The sequence below is a fragment of the Bombus vosnesenskii genome, unplaced genomic scaffold, assembly GCF_011952255.1.
Source record: "Bombus vosnesenskii isolate JDL3184/JDL3185 unplaced genomic scaffold, Bvos_JDL3184-5_v1.1 scf7180000013417, whole genome shotgun sequence".
NCBI classification, from domain to species: Eukaryota; Metazoa; Arthropoda; class Insecta; order Hymenoptera; family Apidae; genus Bombus; species Bombus vosnesenskii.
In genome coordinates this window covers 196412-219244 of record NW_022883036.1, presented here as the reverse complement: position 1 = coordinate 219244, position 22833 = coordinate 196412, and the positions used below count along the sequence as shown (strand labels likewise).

The window sequence follows — 22833 nt, the reverse complement described above, 5'->3', positions numbered from 1 at the left end:
ATTGTGCCGGTGGAGACTCGTGTGTTCCCTCGGATATGAAACTGCCAGACGGATGGACGGACGGACGAAAAGAACGGATGGTCGTTCTTTTCGTGCGCGAGCGGGCTCTAGCGCTCTGTTATTATATCTTTCTCCCTTTCTCGTTTCTCTTCTCTTTTCTTCGAGTCTTAGAGAAACGGATCGGCGTTCGGGACAGCGCGTTACCGACGAGAGAGAAAGAATAATAGCCTCCCCCTATGGTGGCCGCGGCCTACAATTAAAACTCTCGCGCGTTCCCAAGGGCGGGAAGGGCTCTCGTTGGTGCGCGCCGGTTAATCGACTCGCTCAATGTCCAGCTCTCGTGCACCAACCTCTCCACCCTTGCTGTCTATGACGATCCACCGATTTTATTCGGCATTCGTGGGTACAAACGATTCCAGGAAAATAACAGTGGATCGAGAATGCGACCGGTTTCAGGGAGCATTACGCGTTAGAGTGCTTCCGGAATACATCGATCGAACCCTCTTTTCTGTCGTCCGGAAAGGGAAACATTCGTTTTGCTAAGAACATGAGAAAAAAGCCGGAGATAGGGAAACGGGGATACTTGGTATCGAACGTAAAATACGTCGTTTGGATAGACGCGAAGTTGCGAAACGTAGCATATTTCAGCTATCCAAGAAAAAAAAGGTGTATCCTGTCTCTCGTTACGAATAGTAGCATGTTTCACCGTCTTGCAAACGAAGAGTAACGCGTTATATCGTTGGTCAAATATGCTCGTTTCCACGGTGAAGCGACATGCTTCTTTCTTTCGAAGCGTACGAATGTGCTGTTCTTCGCGGAGGGAAACGAAGCGTCGTATTTTCAACCGCGTCGAGGACAAACGTATTCTTCTTCTTAGACGAACGAAGATTTGCACCGAAACGTAAATGATTCCTATATTTTTTAACATCGATTTCATAACGAATCTCGATACGTCGATATAAAGAATAACGAAATGGGGTGAGATTAATCGGTGTTTGCAACAGGCAGACGAGATCCTATTAATTCGTTCACGCCAGGAGAGAAATCTAGTCCTTATCTGCCGACGTGGAGAATAATCCGAGACCGTGGCATGGCTCGCGGTGAGAAATGGAGGTGATCAGTTGCTGTCGGGTTAATAATATAAATTAGCGGGCACAGATCGGAAATAGGTATGGTACTCGGTCGAATGGCAAGGATCAAGGAAGGAAAAAAAAGGAAAGAGAGAGAAACGAGTACATGGCACGGTGGCAGTTGCTCCGGTGGTTTGGTCCGCATTACGGGTTACGCGGGCGGGGTAATCACGATGATTCCAACTTCGGGGTCGGTCATCATCTCGTCACCGCGTCACCCGCGGCCAAAAAATCGTGGCACGCACGTCCTTAACCCTGTGCACGTTCTTTGGGCATCAACAGCTCCGCCACCATCGACAACACCGAATGGAAACCACCGGAGAAACAGGATGCAGCGAATGCTTTATGGACTTATCAATCATTTGGTAGCGCCGTGCAGAGAGCTGAGAGTTGCCCTATGTTTCTTGCCGATTTGTAGCCTGTTATTAGGGAGGATTGAAAGATTCCGGGGTCAGGAGGAATCGGGCTTCATTCACATGAATTTACACCGGTCATTTCGCCTACGACGACGATCTCGTGTGATTCTTCTTCCTTCGGTCATCATAATCCATCGGTATCGCATCAGTATATAAAAAGCGATTCGCAGGATCTATGGAAATTGAGATATTTCAAGGTGAGAATCGAACGAGCTCTATTCGTATGAATTTACACCAGGCATTTCGTGCAAGACGTACACTCCACTCTATGGTTCCCTGCGACATCTTTTGGTTCGGTTACAGAAATTTATTTTCATCAAGATCTAAAAATCGATTCGTCAGAAATAATCCGAAGGAAAGTAACGAAGAGCCATTTTAACAGATTCGTTTGGGTTCAGAACGATGTACCAAAATGGCGCAGACTCCTGGCATCTTAACAGCGGCGAGGTTTGCGAGAAGGTGGGCCGAGGTGCGAGCAAAGGTGATATATGCCGCGATGCAGCTTCGTGGTAGGAAGACGAGCGACGAGTGGGGCACGTAAAGTGATACGTGGGTGTAAAGTAAGATGGTGGCTGGTCAATGGATATACCGAAGCCTGTACCTGATCGAAAACGATGTGTACACGAGGGCGAGTACATTTTCGTAGCATAACTTGTAAACCCCCAAAAAGGGTGAAAGGTGCGGATTGATCGGAGAGTAAATCTCCCACTTGTGTCGCGAATCTGGTTTCGCGTCGGAAGAAAGGATCTGGTCTCTCTCTTTGTGGGTGGACTTGACCGAAACGCATCTACGTGTGCTCGCGTATGAATGTACTCGCATTTTGACCGGGCGTGTAGGGGGCCAGGGATGGCCGCGGCAGGGCCCAAACCCGGTAATTAAATAGCTGAACCCTGCAATTAAGGCCACTAAATCGTGGCGGACCATGGACCTGACCAGCGAAGGGCCCGCCAGACACAAAAAACAACGTCGAAACGTTGCTTAAGCCAGCGCGAGCGAACAGAGCACAAGGATGTACGAAGCGAGACCCAAGACGTCGACGTCGACGTCGCGGGGGTGGCTTGGTAATATGTGGGAACCTAATCGAGAAAAAATGCCCTTCTGCCTAGACGCGATCTACGAGCATCTACCCTGATTGCCTACTTGGTTCGCACGCTCCTCTCACAGTCGGCTTTGCCAACGCGATGGTCGAATCGTTCGGATGAGCCGCATTTGAACGCAACAAGGGACACCTTTGTCTTCCGTGGAAAGTTTAAGCGATGTTTCTATAGTTTCCAAGTTGTGTTGCTGGAAGTTTTCACGTTGACGACTGTACGAGAAAATAATGGTACCAAGTTGAAGAACAAAGATCTTGTGCATTCGTAAAACGATACTAAATTATGGAGGTTGTCGCAGTTCTCGCGACAGAAAGATGCAAATTATAAAAACAAAAGATGAATCGCTATATAATCAATATAAAAATACATTTTTGTTAAAACTGACGCTGTTTTCCTCAATTATATGCTGTTAATTTTCCATTAATTCTCCGTTTCATTAATTAAAACCGTAATTCAATTCCTAAAAAAAAAAAAAAAAGAAGTCTGTCTCTCCCCAACTTATTTCATGAAATTTCTCATACGAATAATAACGAGACGTTTAACAATCTTCGTGTTTCCGATGAATACACCTGGTTCGGAATTTGTCAAACATTTCCTGTTTTCATCAAGCGGCACAATTACGTACGAGTGTATAGACAGGAACGAAGATAATAGTAACAAACTGTCTTCCTTCCTGTTCCAGACGAGGCCGGCGGTTTCTTCCTCGTACACGTTACCACCGGAATGCATCGTGATTTCCGTGTATGCAAAATCGAGCGTGCACACGCACTAACAGCTCTCGTGGCGTTAGATGGATGACCGAGCATCACGCTCCCCCGTCGTATTAAAATATCAGAGAGTCACCCCCGCCCGTTCGTCCCTCGCTTCGAGGTTACCCCACGTTCGTCCGTTGCCTCGGCATTAAATCAACCACCCACCAGCCCTCGGGTTATCTTTCAAGCCTATCTGTGGACCGGCTAAGATATCGCCAAGTCTCCCCGCTTTCCAACCGACTCTCTTTGCATTTGTAGTAAATCTACGAGCTCTCCTCTTTCACGATAGCGGCGCGAAAAAAAGAACAAGGTAAGAAATCTCTTCGACTTACGATACTTATTCGTTCGATTTATAATACTTATTCCTTCGACTTGGTGGTTACTTTTTTCTCAAGAAGAATCTCGTTCTTGGAGGCTACTTTCTCAAAGAGATCTCGCCACGAGGAATTCTGTCCGATTAAAGCGTAGCGAGCATTTATCGATTCGTGTCGTCCAGAGGTATCGTGGTTAGCGATAAGACGCTCTGCACATCACCATGTTCCACACGTCATTCACTGTACGTGTAATTTGCACGCGCGTGATTTGATTACGTCGATCCTGAACAAAGCTACGTATACGTGAGCCGGTACTTTAACTCTCACGCTGCGTAATTAATTTCCCCAGCTACTTTTGAATCTCAATTCGAAAAGAACACAGATCCTTTTCACAGATTCTCTATTATTTTCCCATTTCTTACTAACAAAAGGAAAATCCGACTTTTTACCAAATTGGTAGCGATCGACCATAGCGAAGCGTCGCAGCGTAAAGACAAAATACAACCCTTGTGAGCTTGCAATCGCGATTCGAGTTTCAAAGACGAGCATTTTTTGTTCTGTGTGCGTAGGTAGGATAAAGCGTAAATTTAGTCGAACGCTGTGTTACATGCTGGCGTACGTTATCCACGAAAAAAGATTTGCGATGAAATATAAATTAGCAGGTGCACGGGTCCTTTCTCGAAAGGCTGGTCCAGCATCCCGAATCAAGCAGACAATTTAATTTTCTAATTATCGTGACGTTCGACCGATCGAAAAGGTATGGCATCCTTATCTCGATGTAACATCTACGCGCGTATAAAGGCTAATGGATCCTCGTGATCCGTCCCGGCTCTCCAGACTCAATCTCGACTAATATCCGTGCTAGGTGCTGGTGTCGGTCTACACGGATACCCGCTCACAAAGTAAACGTGGATCAACGCGGACGACGAGCCGGAGTACAAGGGTGAGTCGGAGGATGCCTGCGTACTGCACTGCGGTAAATTAATTGATTACTGCACGTACCCACGTACAACCGTTCTCGCCAAAGAGCAGCTTGGCTGTTGTGAGAATAAGCGACGCAGAGAAAGAGAAAAAGGAAGGATAAGCCAAGTGCAGAAAATACCCGGATCATTGGAAATTCATAAATAATAATACGAACGGAACCGAATCTGCATTTTCTTGCACAATAATTTAGTAATTAACGATGTTAGTGAATCGATAAGTTACGGGTTATAAGTTACAGACCTTTCTTTTAAAACTGTGCAATTTTGATGATCGCACGATAATTACAATTTGCAAAATTTCATTCGGTTGTAGAAGAGAGTTGGTCGATACTGATGAGTTGCGGTTTGTGGCTAATAACATTGACAATATCGATTCGATTCAATAATATCGATTGGTTCGATCGTACAATGGAAATCTCTTCTCGCTACTCTTGAATCGTTCCGATGGCTATTTCAATTTCGTTCGATCGCTGAGCTTTAAACAGTTTCAAAGTGAAATCAAAATTTTATCAACGGAATCACGATGACACGATTACGAATGTAAAAAGCGAAAATTCGATGGTCGTACGTATTATTCTTGAGGTGCAGGTTGTTGAAAAGCAGCGCAGATTAGATAGATAGATTGAATTCTTCGGGTGGAATGAGAATCAACGGCGTGAAGTTACAAAGTCGAAGAACGGTTACAAGCATCAGGAGAACGGAAAGATGGCACATCGTATTGTAGAGTCACCGAGACGAAAGGAACAAGCGATCACCCGCTGGGAAGGCGCATGCTGCGAAAGATCACCTCCCGGTCGAACACACCTTCGCGGCATTGTTGGACCGCGGGTGGTTTCGATCTTTACAAATAGGTTGCTAATGCAATAGGATGTACGGTCATGTAGGCGCTAAGTGGAAAGCGAGAAGTAAACTCGGCTGTCGATCTTCGATAGGATGTCCCTCTTTCGATCGATGCCGGTCAACTCACCCCCTGCGGGTCGGACCTCGATAATATCTGGATTATATTAACGCGCGAACCAACGTGTAAACTTTTCTAATCTTTCTCCATTTCGATGTTTCGTACAATATTCTGTATCTAAGAGTGAACTTATAATAATAGACGTACAACGTCGTTTAGAAAGTATCTGGGCACTCGTTTCTTCTCGACAGGATGTCGGATTCAATCACGAGTTTATGAGGGGAAAATGTACGATTATTTTGTTGTTTAACATCGTTGCGACTATGTGTTATAACGAACTAATTGTATTTCCGGTATTATTTAACGATCGTACGAGTCTCAAGTACGAGTTTCTCAAGTACGAGTCAGACGAAGAAGATTCTCTTTCTGCTGGAACGCGGATCATCGATATTATACGTTGTACAAAGTTCACGATGAAACGAGCTACCAGGAGCCACGATACCTTCTCTATAAATACCAAAATCCTCAAAATTTCGTTTCCGCGAATTTTCATTTTCAGAGAACCGCGTCACAGCTGACTAGCTAAGTGATATCTCGTGCCAAGGATTGCTCGGGTAAGACGCAGACCGTGCGATTATGGAGAAATATGCAGCCGTTTAAAGTGGCATGGTAAGTCGTTGCGACCGCAATCACGGGTTCTAAGTAGCGAAGGGAAACACGACGTAGCTTACAGAGAGGGTTCTTACGGTAGTTGCTCGTACGTGTTGGCTCGCGTTCGACTTGCGGCCGAGGTCCGAGCTATGGTCCGGCTGGGCTTGCCAGCGGTTAGGCCGCGGTTACCGCGTGGTTATCAAGTTAACCTTTTACCTCGAAGCCGCGCGAGCTCTCGATGAGGTTTGCGGCCGACCGAGAAGGAACGTCGGAACGGAAGAAGAAAGAGCGACCGAGGTGTGAAACCGCTCCAAAGCAAAGAGGCAAGAAATTGCGCTCGATTATCCTCCTGGTAAACGTGGCCAGTCCGCGATCGGTTCCTCTCGTCTGTCTGGTAGACCTTCGATAACGATTCGACGAAAGTCTCTCTGTACTCTCCTTCTTCTCTGTTCCTTTTTCGTTTCCTTCTTATCCCCCTTTTATCCCTTTCTGCAACCCCCCACCACTGTTTGGTTTCACTGCGTTCCCGCGAGTAGACGCAACCACGTGTGTGCACGTAATGGAAGCCAATAACGGGCAACAGGTATACCGCTGAAACGGGCACAAGAAAAAGGACGATCAGGGGAGGAGGAGGAGGAGGAGGAGGAGGGGGGAGGGAGAGGGGGAAAGCGCGAACGCGTATATATACTTTATTCATTATCCGGTTTGTAATTCATAACGCGCCATTAGTCATATTATTATAGTATTTACTCGCGACCCAATAGCGGGTGTCCCGGGCGTAACTCGTTATTACACCGTAGCGCGCGCGGTAATTACCGAGTTCCATGTGGAAAGGGAAACTTCGAACTATGTACGTGCATGTAGGTGCGAACTGCAAACGCCACGGAATACACACGGTTACTCGCGCCTATTAACATCATCGCTCGTGCCAAGAACGGACAATTATTCAGCGTGCTTCGGTCTCCACTTCGCGACCCTGTTAACCGCTCCAATTTTATCGTTTGCCACTTCGTTTCGTGGCAATTTAGGAACGTGGCTGTCTGAAAACGAGTCTCGTATTGCCGTACTCGGGCTGCTCGGATTGCGCAACATGTCCATGAGTGGAAAATAAGAAATAACGAAAAGGTTAGAGCAAAGTGATCGCAAACCGTGTTAACTCGGACGCTGGTAAACGGTACCGGGCCAATAGGCAAGGAACAGCGTGGCTTTTCAGTACACACGTTGCACGAAGACGAGGAGTTATGGCCGCATTCGTCTCCATTATCCGGTGAATCATTGAGGGAACGACCTAACCTCCGACGTTCGAGCTTTAACAGCACCAATTCTTGTACGTCGATATCCTTTGCCAGCCGACTCGAACACCGGCGTACCTCTGTTCAGACCGGTTATATAGCCAAGGCGCATTATTGTTTGCATAAACGCGATCCGTAAATCTCCCCTCGTTCACCGATTTGCAATTCCCTCTTCGCATGTCCGACGCTTACGTAAATGCGCGTACGACACACGCGCGCAGCACATATTTTATAGAGATTTCTAAGAAACCACCTGCCTCCGTTATGGATTATCGCCGCACGAACCTTCCATTTCTTTTCTGTGATTCCTTCGTTACAACGATCATATACCAGGGAAATTTTCGAACCTTACCACGATTCTTAGCGCAACAATATCAATCTTCGATTCACAGTCAACGTGCATAGCTTTACTTCTTAAGAGCATCGTATTGTAATCGCGAATAGTTTCATACGTAAATTCTACGTCATTGTGTTGTGCCTCGTTTCTTTTCATCGAGAGTATAAAATGGGTAGATTAATAAAAGCGCGAGCGAATGTTCGTTTCTATGAAACTACCCGAGCAAAATAAAGCACGGAGATCTACTTCGATAGAAATGCGACAAACTGACCTCGTGAAAACGTTAAATATTAATCGGTCGCAACGGTCGACAGATTCTTAAAATAAGCACGCGTGCAACATCGACAATGTACTTTTCCTCGAGAAAGCCGAAAGTACAAGATCCGGCAGTTTGGCTTGGACAAATAACACTGTTCGACGAACTCGATAATAACTCTCATAATTCTTTCCCTTCCCCCTGCCCGTACTTTTCGCCCGCTCCTTTTCTTCGCCGCGAAACGCTTTATCGATTTAACATCTCGCCACATTCCATGACCGTGGCCGCGATGAATTATCGCGTTGCGTATAAAATGCTTTATTTGTCATCTCGATAATAACCATACCAGAGGGCTGGCCAGCGAAGCCCGTAACGTGATCCAAGATCGTACTACCTCGTAGCCCGTCCGATGAATAGGCGAAAATAAGCGCGCCTTACAGTCTCTCCAACTACGCGGACCATTTAACAATGCGCATACGAATACGCGTCATTTAAATTCATTTGTAGTCCGACGTCAGATTTATCACGGAGATATTACGCTGGAAAACAGATTCCTGCGTTTTGCGAGCGTCGCGTCCTGTCTTTTCTTGGACACGTACGTTCGACGGTCTTATAGGTATGCGACGCGCGTCGATACTCGATCGCTCCTCTTCGATACAGAAAAAAAAATCCAATCGGGAGAAAGACGGAGAATCGTCGGCATCATTTTGTATCATTTTCCCGCTACACACGGTTCCATGATAAATCATCCACTTCGGCCGGTAGCGCGGTTCATATTTTGTCCAGGGCAACTGCGACCGTTCGTGTTCGATCGCCGTTCAGGGGCTGTCAATAGATTTGCTGCTGGTAATTCGAGGATAAATTTCCCTCGTTGTGGCCGCGCGCGTGTTATTATTTCGCGTCGTGAATTTCAACGAACACACGCGTGCGTGCGATTCTATCTCGTGGTTATTAACATCCGCGGTATTTCGTATAACGCTCGGATTTCTCTCGCCGAGAACATCCGATCCGCTTCTTCTTTAAGGGGGTGATAAACATTAGGAAAGAATCAATATTTCTTGTTGCATTTTTTACAACAACATAATTTTAATAGTATGCCTCTGTATGTGTGTGTGTGTCTATGTAGAATTCTATGTCCTTAACAATTAATAAGATAGTATCTGATTGAAGAACGTGTATTACGCACTATGGTGTTACAATGGCACGAAAAACTATAATTTCCTTCCAACTTTTTCCAATGTATTAAGATCTACTTAACAGATTGGATGAAAATTGTTCACACGTCTTTGGTATAATTATAGATATTTTATCGAAACGGATCGACTTCTATGTTCGAATGGCAGTCAATGTTATCTAAAGATAAGTTGACAAGACATAATTATACAATTTCACAATTTATCATTCTAACTAATTTATTTTAATTTATTTACACCGTGCTGGGTGGTCTAGATAAGTCATTCTACGATTCAGGAAACTGTCTGCATTTTCTCGCTCAGTTTTCCGAGCGGATTGGCTCCGAGTTGCCCGACGATTGAGAAACCATTTCGGTGGTGAGAGACAGAAAGAGAGAGAGAGAGAGAGAGAACAACCGTACGGACGCCTGTTAATCTCAATAATGCTCGCGCAAAGCGGATGCGCAAGCTCGTAAATCGGTACCCCCTGCGCAACATCCCCTTTCTTCCAGAGAATTCATTCCCCCTTGGTTTCTCGTCGAACGTCTGGCTTGGTCGTTCACGGCCACGAGAATACCACCGACGACGAGCAGAACACGAGACACGGTATTTTCTCGACACGAGTCGGCAAAGGTCCAAGCCGCATACATAATTTATACAATTAGCCGAGGTGTCTGCCGTGTCCGACAGAATATGGAGCCTGAGTGGACTGACACGGCGCCAGGAACGCGAATACCATGTCGTCGAACGATCGCGGAGAATCTTTTCTAACCTCGTTTCCAGGGATCCTGCGTCGTAGAAAAATTTCTAGATTTCGTGACGCTTATCGTTGACTTCGCTACTGGTTATGACATTCGAGCATTGTAGCGTTCTGAAGTAAATATAGTAGAATCTTGATTATGCCAACTAATGACGCACGCTGTTCGGATAATCAAACTTTTCGGATAACGGAGCAACTTAGTTTTTAGACCAGAGCAGGTGATTTATTTCCAACTATTTTATAAATATTCGTATTGTTGTAAAGAACCGTATTCGAAATTTCCATCGATTTTTATTATCGTTTTATTGAACGATTTTGTTGTTCCATCGATTCGTTAATCATCACCGTGGCGGTAAAAGAGCTTTTTCTTCAGTTGGCTCGTAGCTTGAAATAAATACTGTAAAAAATCTATCGCCATGAAATAAAATACTCGATGCTCGTTATAACGTTGGACGGAAGTTAACCGATGTTCCGATAATCGATCGAATCGTTAATGGCAGTTCTGATAATGGAGACTCTACTATAATATCCAATTATAGAAAAGGTAATAACTGTGTCTGTAATTGCATGGCAGAAGAATTACACGTAATTAAAGCACGAAGTTGCGGATCTACAATAAGGTTTATTTTTCTACGATCACTTAATTTTTTTTATTCCACGATCAATTAAGAGGTAGATCGTTGTTCACGATATCGACCACGTCATCTTGTGAGTGCCTTTTCTTATTACTAAAATGCATCGCTATCGATAAAGTTGGAAAAATTGGTAACAATCGTCTGTGTTCTAAACCCTTCGAACAGTCGTTTAATAGATCATTGCCTTTCTCCTTGTTTCTATCGAGAAGATGAAATTTAGGTCTTACGAAACGTAACGAAACGAAACGCGATACCAATTTCGCGTCTCGTTTACAAACAGATGGAAAAATCGGCAGAATTTTAAAGATTCAGGTAGAGACAATGGAGAAAGGTACGGGAGATCGGTGATCTCTCGCAACACCTTACGCGTACGTATCTTGTTGGTTTCCTGATACCAAGGAAGGCTGTGTAAAACCTTCTTTGGCAGATCTTGTGCTTGCAGAACGGGAGAAAAAGATGGTGAGATGGAGAGAGGAGAACGAAGACCGAGGGAGTTGGAAAGAGAGAAAAGAAAATATAAAACGGATGTCCGCAACACGATCACGTGATCGGGATTTTATGGTCGGTGAGTAAGAGCGTAATTACGTGCAATGGAATAAAGTGGAGAAGTCGGTTATCGACGTATCTTCATCGTATTCGTTATAACATTGTGGGAAATTGAGCTGGCAACCGCGTTATAAATATTGATGTTTACACTCATTACAGAATTTATACTGTATGCCCTGGTAATTATTCTGTCGATAGCGTTGCGCGTGCGATAATTATCGTGTTAGATACCGAGTTTGCCCTGTTTAGAGTTTGAGCTGTGCGCGCTTTTCAGATTTCAAGCAAATCGCACGATCTTTATCTTCGCTCGCTGCAAAAATGGAGAAAAAAGACGAACGAAGGTAAGATCGCCGATACATAAATCTTATGGCTAGAAATAAAAACAACTATACGTTTTTACGTTATTAAATGTATTCAAACGATGTAATCGTACATACCGGCACTTATAGTAATAAATGTTAATGAACCGAGGTTACTTATATTATTTCATTATTTATATATCGATAAAGTGTCATCATAACGCGAATCCTGTCCTGCTATAAATTGCAAAGTAATATAATTAATTAATTTGCTTGTATATTTACTTATATCTGTATATATACTTGTATTTGCTTATACATTTATTACATGTACATTTATTATCGTAAGCGTTTCATACGATACACAGTCACATATACTTGAAAATATCGTTCCTTTTATTCCAACGCATCGATTATTCGAATATTTTGGTCCCTCGTTGTATTAGGCTGTCCGAAAAGTTTCTTTCGTTTTGTAAGGGAATAGTAGACGCACAATGTTTTCTGTTTTATATTAGTTTATCGAACACGAACATAATAATAGAAGTAGAACGAAATGGATCGCATCTAATTCGACAAAATAATATAAAACAGAAATTGTTTTTCGTCTATTATCACCTTATGAAACGAAAGAAACTTTTAGGACAATCTAGTGGCTACACATATAGTAGGTCGACTGTCGACGAAAGGACAGAAAGGCTGGCCACGATTGCAAAAGTGTAACGCATGAACGCGATTCGACGCGTAGATCGCGTCCCTGTTCGTGTCCACGGGAAAAGTCCGGATCCTCTAAGGAACTCTCCGAAACGTTTTATACGACTGGCAAATTTATGGCTACGGGGAAGGAGAAGCGAAAGTAACGACGACGCCAAGGAGAGACGCGGTACGCTCTAGGGGAATCGACTTCCAGACAGGTCAAGATATATCGATACATAAACATCGATATCGACGTGCAAATGACGGTATACGTGGGCGCTTTCGTGCACAGTTTCCGTCGATATGTGTACGTAGGTGGATCGCACAGTCTATCTAGCATCCGCGATGCTTGGATGCACCGATGTCGCTGAATGAAACGAGTCGCTACATCGCGTCGCGTCGAGCCCGGATCGACTCTGCTCGTGCGAGCCAACCAGCTGCCCTGTAATCGCGATTCGCGCACTGCAATAATTATTGCCTTTGCTCTGTCATCAGCGGCGACATCTATATACAACCACGCTATCCCGATGCTGGTCGCCGTCAACGGCAAGGAAAAGGGGGCCAACAGAAATAACTCACGCGTCCGCGTAGCTATACGCTGAATAGGGGTAAGGGTGTTCGTGGAACGAGCTCACATGAACGACTGCGGGAAAAGCCGGCTTCATCAAGACCATATTGTGCGATGATTTTATAATCAACCTCGTGGTTTCGTTACGGGCTCGTCGAGATTCAGTCTAGCTCGAATACTTCTTTTTTCGCTAGACGATGTCAGGGTTCGGGGAATAGAAGAAGAAAAATTACCAGATCTAGATAATTTAAGCGAAAAAGGGAGAACAAAGAACGGCCACGTGTAAAGCTACCTGATGTTGATACTTGAAACTCGTTATAACTTGTGACTAGTTGGAGCAAAAGAAGGTTTATAGATCGATTGATCGGATTCTATAAATCTTCTATAAGTATCTCGAGAAAAAGAAACGATAGTTTTAAATAGACTGTATGCCTGAACGCTTGTTGAATAGCTTCGAAACTCTGCGAGCATTCTACGAGATATTTCGTATCATTGCGATATTATTTGTAAAATTCCAAAGAATGATCTTTCCAATTTTCACGTGATATCGAATAACAATAATCAGATCCCGAAAGAGAATAAAAAGATAATTTTGAAACTGCTGCTGCTACTGTATCACACGATTGTAATGCCTGCCTATAAAATGTGAATTATCGTGTTTTTCCTCCCTCGCATTGACTTTGATCTCATCGCCAACCGCAACGACAGACGAGCGTGAAACGAAAGGCGTGAAAATCACGCGAAACCGGCCAATTCTAATGAACTCGAGGAAGATTTTCATTAAAACGTGTGTTTACGGAGACTATTATAGGAATTAATACGCACGAGGTTAAGTGGTCGGCAAGGCGAAAGTGGTGAACTCCGTCGGCTATCGTATTATGGTCGGTGATTTAGTCGACGCGTTAGCAGCTGGTAATATCTCCGCGACGGGACTCGCGTATCTTACCGTCATCTTTACATCTCGCGTATTTCCATACAAGAGTGGCGGCATTTGAATATCCCCGTGTCCCCCTGCGCCCTTCTTCTTGCTCGAAACCAGACGGGCCTGCACGCCCGAGCGAATTACATAGCCGACATCGGAGCGTGGCGATCTGATATCTCCTCGACCGATGTAACGCTGCTGCGTGAGGCGCAATGACTGGCGAAAATATAACAATTTTGACAGCGCGTCTAATTAACATGCCATCGAGTCTTTCGCCAACAGAGACTCTCTATTCTTTCCTTGATCAACTTATTTACAAAAAAGCTCCTCGAAATCTTTGGTGATACATCGATCGGGAATATTAAAGCGTACGCTATTCGCGAAAATATAACGATCTTGTCAGCGCGTCTAATTAACGTGCCATCGAGTCTTTCGTTAGCAGAGAATCTCTATCGTTTTCTTGATCAATTTATTTACAAAAAGCCCCTCGAAATCTTTGGCGATACATCGATCGGGAACATTGAAGCGTACGTTATTCGCGAAAATATAACGATCTTGACAGCGCGTCTAATTAACGTGTCATCGAGTCTTTCGTTAACAGAGAATCTCTATCGTTTTCTTGATCAATTTATTTACGAAAAGCCCCTCGAAATCTTTGGTGATACATCGATCGGGAATATTGAAGCATACGTTATTCTCGAAAATATAAAGATCTTGACAGCGAGTCTAATTAACCATCGAGTCGTCCATTGCCAAAGATTGTCTGTTGCATCTTTGATCAATTTACTTATAGAAAATTTCACGGAGGGTTTGATAATACGTCGAATAAGAATTTCGAAGCATATGTTATCAGAGAAGATATAACAATTTCGACGGCAGGTCTAATTAACACGCAATAATTATAATACCAAACGCTGCTTATTATCTCCTCGATCAATTGTCTTTGTAAAAAGTTCGTCGAAATCTTTGGTAATACGCTGATCGAGAATTTTAAAGCTTATGTTACGAGACTGGTAACGAGAGCTCGATGACAGCAATGTTTCCAAACGAACGAACACTTTTCTATGGGAACGATCGCGTTACAGGATTATGGATAGCCATCGTGGGTAAAAGCCCTCGAGCCATCGTACACGAATTCAATCGCGTTACTTCCAGTAGAGGCTTTTCGAAGCGCGATCGGTCATCGAGAAAATCAGACTATTGAAAGGGAATTCTGATTGCGAGAACGTTTTCCCGGAAATTTTTCAGTTGTACGATTTGCCGGGAAGATGATATAACCGCGTTCAGAAATGTTACAACATCTCGATCGTCTTGCGTTTATTATTATAATAAATTGAGGTTTATGCATAGATATCTCTATCAAGTAGTGTAATCGGATCAGTGAAATTCACTTACGAAGTAATAAAATGGTTTTCTAATCAGCTCGTTGCTTGTAACTCTGCATTTTTAACTTGTAAAATGTCGTCGTAAATGTCGATTCATTATTCACCATCTGTTAATTATTCGAAAAAGAAATTATCCCTGACTAAAGTATAGCTTGCTAATCGAGGAAAGACTCGACCACTTTTTCATAGATCGAGCAAGTAATCGATAAAACGTAGATTAAAGCGCTTTCATTATCGGTTGGTCGTAGACTTTGTTTCAGAAGAAAGTCTCGTTTCCTTTCCACCTCGTCCCCTCCACGGCTCCTAACTAATTACCGGTCACGGAAATAAGAAAGGGTAATTCATCGAATCTTTTGTTTCCTATTTTATCAATTCTTTATCTCCTTTTTCCCCCGATATCCTCCATGTAGGTATGCATTTTCATTTCTATTTGTACAATTAATGGATCCAATTTGAATGTCAATTACTCAACCGAGAAAATGACAAACTGTCATAAATTGGTTGCAACGACGACGAATATGACGAATGATTTTAGGAGCACGTTTACCAGTAATCGTTATTAATTACCGGCAATTGTGGTGAATAATAGGCATTTTTCAAATATTTTCTCTCTTTCCATGATGGACTGCACAGCAACCGAACTGTACCGCGTTCTCTTCGTTTTTCTTCGTTCGCTCGTTCCTCTTCCTCGTCTCGAGAGCGAAACGGCGAGCCGGAGATGGACCGGTCGAGATAACGCCGCGAGGCCGGTAACTGCGGTAATTGTCGGTGATTAGAGGAGTCATAATTACCGGTCCACGTATAACGTTACCAAGTCCATTCATTCTCCGCTCGATTCCTCGCTGTCTTTTCTTTCTCGTTCCTTGCTCCCAAAGCTGCCGAGATTCGTCGATCTTTCGCCAGATACAATGTATAGTAACTATACGCGATACATTCGAAATCGTTCGATGGCGTGATCGTTTCAAGCATCTTTTTGTTCCTCGAAACAAATATCTAATTGGAGCTTGCATTCGTGAAACTGCGAACTGTATGCAACGAGACGGTCTGACGGTCCGACGTAAAGAAACGATTTTCAGACTGTCTCGGCCGGTTCCCACGTGCAGAATGAAGGAACAATTAAAAGATACTTTAATAACACCTCGTCGAAGTTGCCTATTATGGTGCACGCGAGACGATCGCGTCTGGCCCCAAGGGCCGAAAACTCTTTCGAGTCTCGGACGGCCGAGTCTAGCGCAAGATTTTTTTCAGTGACGAGGGTGCTCAGTCATATATCTCCCTCGTGGCACCAGCATGAGTTTCGACGTTTGAACGGCCCACGAAATTATACGTCAGAGGCGGACTTTTCAACGTTAGGTTTCAGTCTAAGAACAAAATCGCGTACGTTCGTTGACGAAGGGAAATACTTCGATACTCGGCATTGACAAGCGCCACCTTAGGCTTTTCCGATCCTATGATCCTACAATTTGTATAATCACATAAATGAAATTACCGATCTTCCTGATTAAATTTCTAATTACTTCTAATTAATAATCATTCTCATATACTCTGATACTCGGATATCGTATTAACGTTTACTTCAATACGATAATTTTACGTAATATCGGGTTCCGAGTCCTTGCACGATGAATATATCTTTAAGAATATAATAAATGCAGTATAAACACAATCGACGATAGTTTGTCGACTTTGAGATGGCGTGTGTATCGAAGTGCGTGCCATGAGAAGCGAGATGCGCGTCAAGATATGTCGAAAGCCATCATGTAGCTTAAATACCACACGTTCGTAATTAACCCCCATAACAAGTTACTTTTCTTTCAACGTCAACGATCCAAAGATCGGACTCAACACCTACCGTGGAAAACCACAATTACCATCATAACCGTAGGAATATCGGGGCGAGCGTATCGTACGTGTCAATGATACCGTTCAATTTCCACGATAATTAGAGCCGATACGTGAAAGTACATGGCAGTTACATCCCCGCGAGAGTCGACCCAATTAGGTATCGATCTTCTCGATAGATATGCCTGCCCATTAACTCCTATAGCTTCTATAACCGTACGAGATGCGGCTTGGATAAAGTGGCCGGCGTGGCTCGGCTGCTTTAGCATCTCAATTATCGATCTCACGGATGTACGTTATCAATCACTCAACGTGTCACTGTGTGAAGACGATTTCCGCCGCGGTTTCATCGCCAGTCAAACTGCCAATTGCTCGAGAACACGGAATGCCAGCCGAATACGATAAAACCAGCGTGGCAAAAGCAGAGATAAAAAAGAGCGCGGATAGAAACACGGATAGAGACCATAATCGAGAAGAAATGGTCACAGATAATTATAATCGCAATAAGGGTTAGCTGCGTGTGATTCGACAATGATATCGGATAATTCCTTCGATAATTAGATACGATAAAAGCGGCGGAGGGTGAATGCGCCGAGGTTGGCCGATGCGAGCACTATGCGTGCAACCAACAGACCAGATACGAACGAGTCGTAATATCGTTGGCTCGAGCAAAAAGGTGTTCTCCGGTCGTCTAGCCGGTGAATTACACGAGGCACGATGCTGTTAGCGAGTGTCGTACGAGCTGGCATCGGGATCGGAGCTCGTCGTTATCGTCGATGGTCAATCGATAAGGAGGCTGCTAGGACGCAGCTGTTTCCACCGATCACGACCCATCCTTAAACGTTATTGGCCGATACAGCTGCCGTTTTTAACTCGTTGCCGATTCGTTTGCTCGTCTTCTTCCCTACGTGTATATAACCTGTCGCGAAATCCTCTTTACGCAATCGATACGGGACGAGAAAAAGGGGAATGTTCTCGAGAGCAAGAACGAGTCCCTACGATTTAACGTATTACGATAAGAGTCTATTCGACTAATAGCGGCGTTTAAGCGAATCTGCCCGGAGGTCGATGCCGATAGACCGCGAGTCGGTGAAAGAAGAATGGCGGGAGAGAGAGAGAGAGACTCGTGACGTCACTGGTACATGCAAGATCGTCCGGTTTACGAGCCGGGGAGATAGCACGGAAGACGAAGAACACAGAGAAGAGGGGAAAAAAGTAGAAAAAGAAACGAGACAAGCTGCAGGGAGGAGGTAAAAAGCGAAAGGCGCGAGAAGGGGAAACATTATCCTCCCACGCAGCTCGGGACGGACCTCGAAATTCCGCAGATAAAATCGGCGGTTCGCTCGGCCGACCAATATATCCATAATGGCCGCCCTCTCGGCTCTATTTCCAGTTCGATCTACGCGCCTTTCGTCGGTCGATAACGATATTTCGAAATTAGAGACCGGCCGAGATGGAAAGCGAAGAAAGTTCGACGCCAGAAAAGAACTTTGGCTCCGCTTCCGAAAGGTATCGGTTGCCGATTCGGATCAAATTTTCCAAGTATTATTGGCAGCAGCGGTGGATCTGCGTTGCGAAATTTCCGTTTCGACTAATCGTTCGTTAATTCGTCATGCTCCTGTGATAGATCTTACAAACGATGATTTTTATTCTCTACGAATGTGGGATTACGATCGGTTATTCGTTTCTTTCGTAATTCGAGACAATTATTACGACAGCAAGACGTGTTCCGACATTTGTAAACGAAGCTGTGTACGTTTTACCATTACCTGTACCCAGGATGTTCACCAAATTCCATCTTGATCGGCCATCGGTGCCAGCAACGCGATCCAAAACTTGGAAATCGACTTTTGTTCGGAGGTACGTCGCACACTGTGATCGTGGTAATAACGGGGCGTTAATGAACGAGGGAATGAGCGATAATTAGAGATTCGCACGGTGCGTTTCCGCGTGGAAGGCGGCTCGGAGCGTCGCGATCGAACCGACGACCGAGCAGAGACCTTTCGCAGCCGAAAGGAAAATGGGATCAGATAGCAGCGAGGCCGTTTAGTATGCAGCGATGCATTCATATCAATCGGGGCATGCATATGCAACATCCCGTCCATGCTTTGCCGGCGCGGACTTGACGTGTGTGCGACGAGGAAAGAGAGAAAAATACCGACGCATAAATTTCGTGCGTGTAGGCATGCGTGACCGTGCGATTGTTAATCGTCGTCGTTCGATTACCGAAATCGCGAGTCGATCGACCAAATCGAGGTCGCGCTACGAGATCCAGTTTCTTCTCGATACGCTCTCTTCCGCTTCTTTCCGCCAGACTTTTCAGAAATCTGAAGATCTATTCGTTTATTCGGCAAATCACAGGCGCAAGCTCTGTGCGGGTACAAGGAAGCAAAGGAGTTGCAACGATGAATAAGAAACGTACGACGAAGAAGAGAAAATAAAAAAGAATATAAATACATAAGGAAGAAGATGGACGAAGGAAGTTACATTATCAATGCCGATCGATTTAATTTATGGTAATATCCGGAGAAGAGATCGACTCGTTCGGAGATACTGTTTGCGTAGTTGCATATACCGGAATCATATAAAATCGGAGATCGTTCGCGAAGGTGTTAACCTGGAAGACCAAAGTATCGTGAACAAACGCTGAGATTAATTCGTCGAGGTAACAGAGGACTGCCAATGTGATTATAAGTCCATCCAATGACCAAGTCTTATTATTAAATTGCGTATTTTTATACACTTACGGCAAGTTAAAAAATACACAAGTGTCCAGAATGCATATAACGTTTAAAGTAATATTTAGAGGAAAGTTGAGATTATTTAGTGTCTACTTGTCGCAATATTTCATTTGGAAGCATCTAACGACACCAAGAAAATAATTGATTTTCGATCGCTCATTCGATGAAACGATTGATATTCGATCACTCAACGTGGATTGCGTTTTACGAGAGGACGAATAGAATTTGGTTTGTTCGACGAGTTCCGCAAAAAGCTGAAGAGCCGCGTGGTTCGCACGCAATCGCAAACTGCGACATCCTGCATCGCTCGCGGCTGTAATTATGTTGTAAGTATTTCCGCGAAATATTGCGTGCGAGACAATTTTCCAACGCGTTCCTCTGTAGAATTCTTCGACTCGACGCTAAGGAGTCTGCATAAGACGCGTCGTTGAATATTTTACGTGGACAAATCAGTGGTCAGGTTGAAAGTAGTTCCCGGGAAATCTTTCTCGTCGTGAACGGTGAAAAAAAAAAAAAAAAAGACAACGCGACGCTTCGTGTTGGAAACGATTGATCCACGGGTTTAACCCTTCTCAACCCTTCTCAATTTTTTTCCCCTCTCTTTCTCTTTCTCCGTCAATTCGTCAATTCTACTTTGTATCGCGTATTTCTTTTTTTTTTCTTAGACGAACTCGTCGTGTATCTTCCCGGATGCGTTGCGATTTCTGCGATAACGCAATTTCGCTGGGTCTCGTTCGAGTGGCTCGCGATGGCGCTTAACCGGCGAACCATGCTATATCATTCGTACAGGCATGAATATTCACGGGCCGGCACGTATGTATAAATATGTGCCGACGTTTTGCATACCTGAGTACCATAGTTTTCGTACCTTGCACGCCGGAAACGCGATCAACGATCAACGAGTCTACTAATTGGCGTGACAAGAAGTAATTGCGAACGATAATCTCCCGCGTGTTTATATTATCGATCGAAATCTAACTTGATTCCGTATTAATAGAGAGATATTTTAAAACCTATACATACTGGCAACGACACAGGCTGTGGCAAGGTTGATTTACTCACCGGCTGAAACAGAAATTACGTTAAATTAGTATTCTGAAGGAAATGCAAACATTTGTCTTATTACTAATTTTAAGTAGACATTAATTTCAATAGTAACTTAAACAAATATAACTCAACGCATTCGATAATATTACTAGTCGTTAAGCAACGTGTTAACTCTTTGCACTCCGAATTTTATTTTAATTTCATTACCAGCAGCTGCCAACGCTTTTAAGTGTTTTGCTTAAAATTTACGTTAACTACAAAATAAGACTATTTAAAATTTATTTTAACTACAAAATAAGACAATTTAAATAGATAAAGGAAGAAACAAATCCACCCAAATATCAGTTTTATTCACACTATTGTCGTATTGTGTAATTTTTAAGCGTATGATATATCTTGAAACAATTTCCAGGATACAATCCTGGTTTTCTTTCGCACGTTTCATAAAAAAAAGCTGAGACTGAAAGAATGTGGGACTCGACAAAAGAGTTGCTGAGATAAAAACTGATGTCGAGTTACGCTCGACATAGGAGTGCAAAGCGTTAAACGTAAAATCGTCAAAGTAAAATGAATGAAAAAATTCCAGTGCTCGAAAACACCAAAAGCCTGACTTTCATATATCCTTCCTTTTCTCTCTACACTTTATCCTTAAAATTAGCGTTGCGCCAGAGTAACGTTGGTAGCTAAAAAATGAAAATAAGTAGACCGAAGAATCGTCTGTTACTCGCTCGAAAGCTAAAACGCTTAACGGGGATATCGAGCCGGCAGTGGTTCAAGTAAGATCGCTTCACGGTATTTTTCTCTGCAAATCCCGAGCAAAGTGTAGCGAAAGCTGGGTTCCTCGGTCGTGGACGGACGAATGGATGGAAGGGCAGAATGTGTCGGGGTCTCTCGTTGTGCAGGAGAGGGAAGCGGGACCGAGAGGGGTGGCGAACGTTCTAGTACTCGTACGTGTACGTACACGTAGGAAGGTAGGTGCGCGTAAAGTGTACACAGGCGCGGTACGATGCGGCTGGTAAGAGGAAGACGTGATCGATGCCCGTGGGATGCGAGGGCGTTCCTGGTGCGGGAGGCGCACGAGACAAATGGACGTCGCGCGTCTCCCGACCACGCCTTCCCGCGGGAGAAGAAACTCCGTTGCGTGTACCCTTGCCTTTGCCTCGATTCACGATGCCTTTCTCGAGCTCCTGCGTCCCGACTCGTCTCGTCTCGTTACCCAGCTGGGGGAAGGTAGAAGCGAAACTGCGCCAAGGGTAGTCTGCGCGCGGTAAATTTTTAGCTGGTGCACCACGCCAACGCTCCTCCCGGGATAAATTCCGCGCAATAATCCCGCGGTTTACGCGACCATGTTCTATCTCGTTATTCCTCCAAGAGTAGAAAACGGATGCGTCAGTGAACCAATTCCTGCCGTTGGAATTTTAGTCGTTAAAGGGCCAAGCGCTTCCTCGCCGGTTTAAAGGGCAGCGTTTCTGGAAGAGGTTTCGGAGCTTTGTTCAAGAGCTTTCAGGACGGAGGGTCGATGCGGCGGTGCTTTTACGGTAAATGATTTCCATGACCCTCGAAAAGCGAGGAAAACGTCGACGAAATTGTTGAAACGTTCGTATCGAGTTTGCTAAGTACGTGCAGATTTTACGGCGATTTACGATAATGTCCTTTGGCAATATCCAGTGATTTCACGATTGGTTAGTCGAATTGGATAATCGAGTAATTCAATTCGGAAGGATCCTATTTGTTTAAAATGTCGTTCGGTTTTGCAGAAATAAATTTATCGGGATATCTCCTGAGGTGGCTCAAGCGATCAAATCTTTTCTCACTTTACGAGAATACGAAACAGCGGATGGGATAGAAAGGAATGAAATAAAAATTCGAATTTATCGACGTCGCGATGGTTTCATTTGCGTTGTATGTATTACGCTCGATCGCAAATAAATACAGACGACGTATGTATTATAAGTCACGTGCACCGACGATACGTTACATTGCACCGAGAGATTTCTAAACATAGCTGGACTTGTCAGCTTGTTATTCAGGCACACGATGTTTTCGCGATTTTTCTTTTACTAGAAGAGAGCCGGAACGTTTCTTGGCGAACGGCACACG

The 22833-nt window shown here is 44.2% G+C and overlaps 1 protein-coding gene across 1 annotated transcript in view; it reads right to left on the bottom strand.

The window, feature by feature from the left end:
* The window catches only part of LOC117237960 (transcription factor Sp9-like), a 71609-nt gene that overhangs the window by 35043 nt on the left and 13733 nt on the right, over positions 1-22833 (bottom strand). Inside the window, exon 2 of the mRNA XM_033502421.1 lies at positions 20749-20751. Within this exon, the coding sequence (XP_033358312.1) occupies positions 20749-20751 (3 nt within the window). The remainder of the gene's footprint in view (positions 1-20748; positions 20752-22833) is intronic.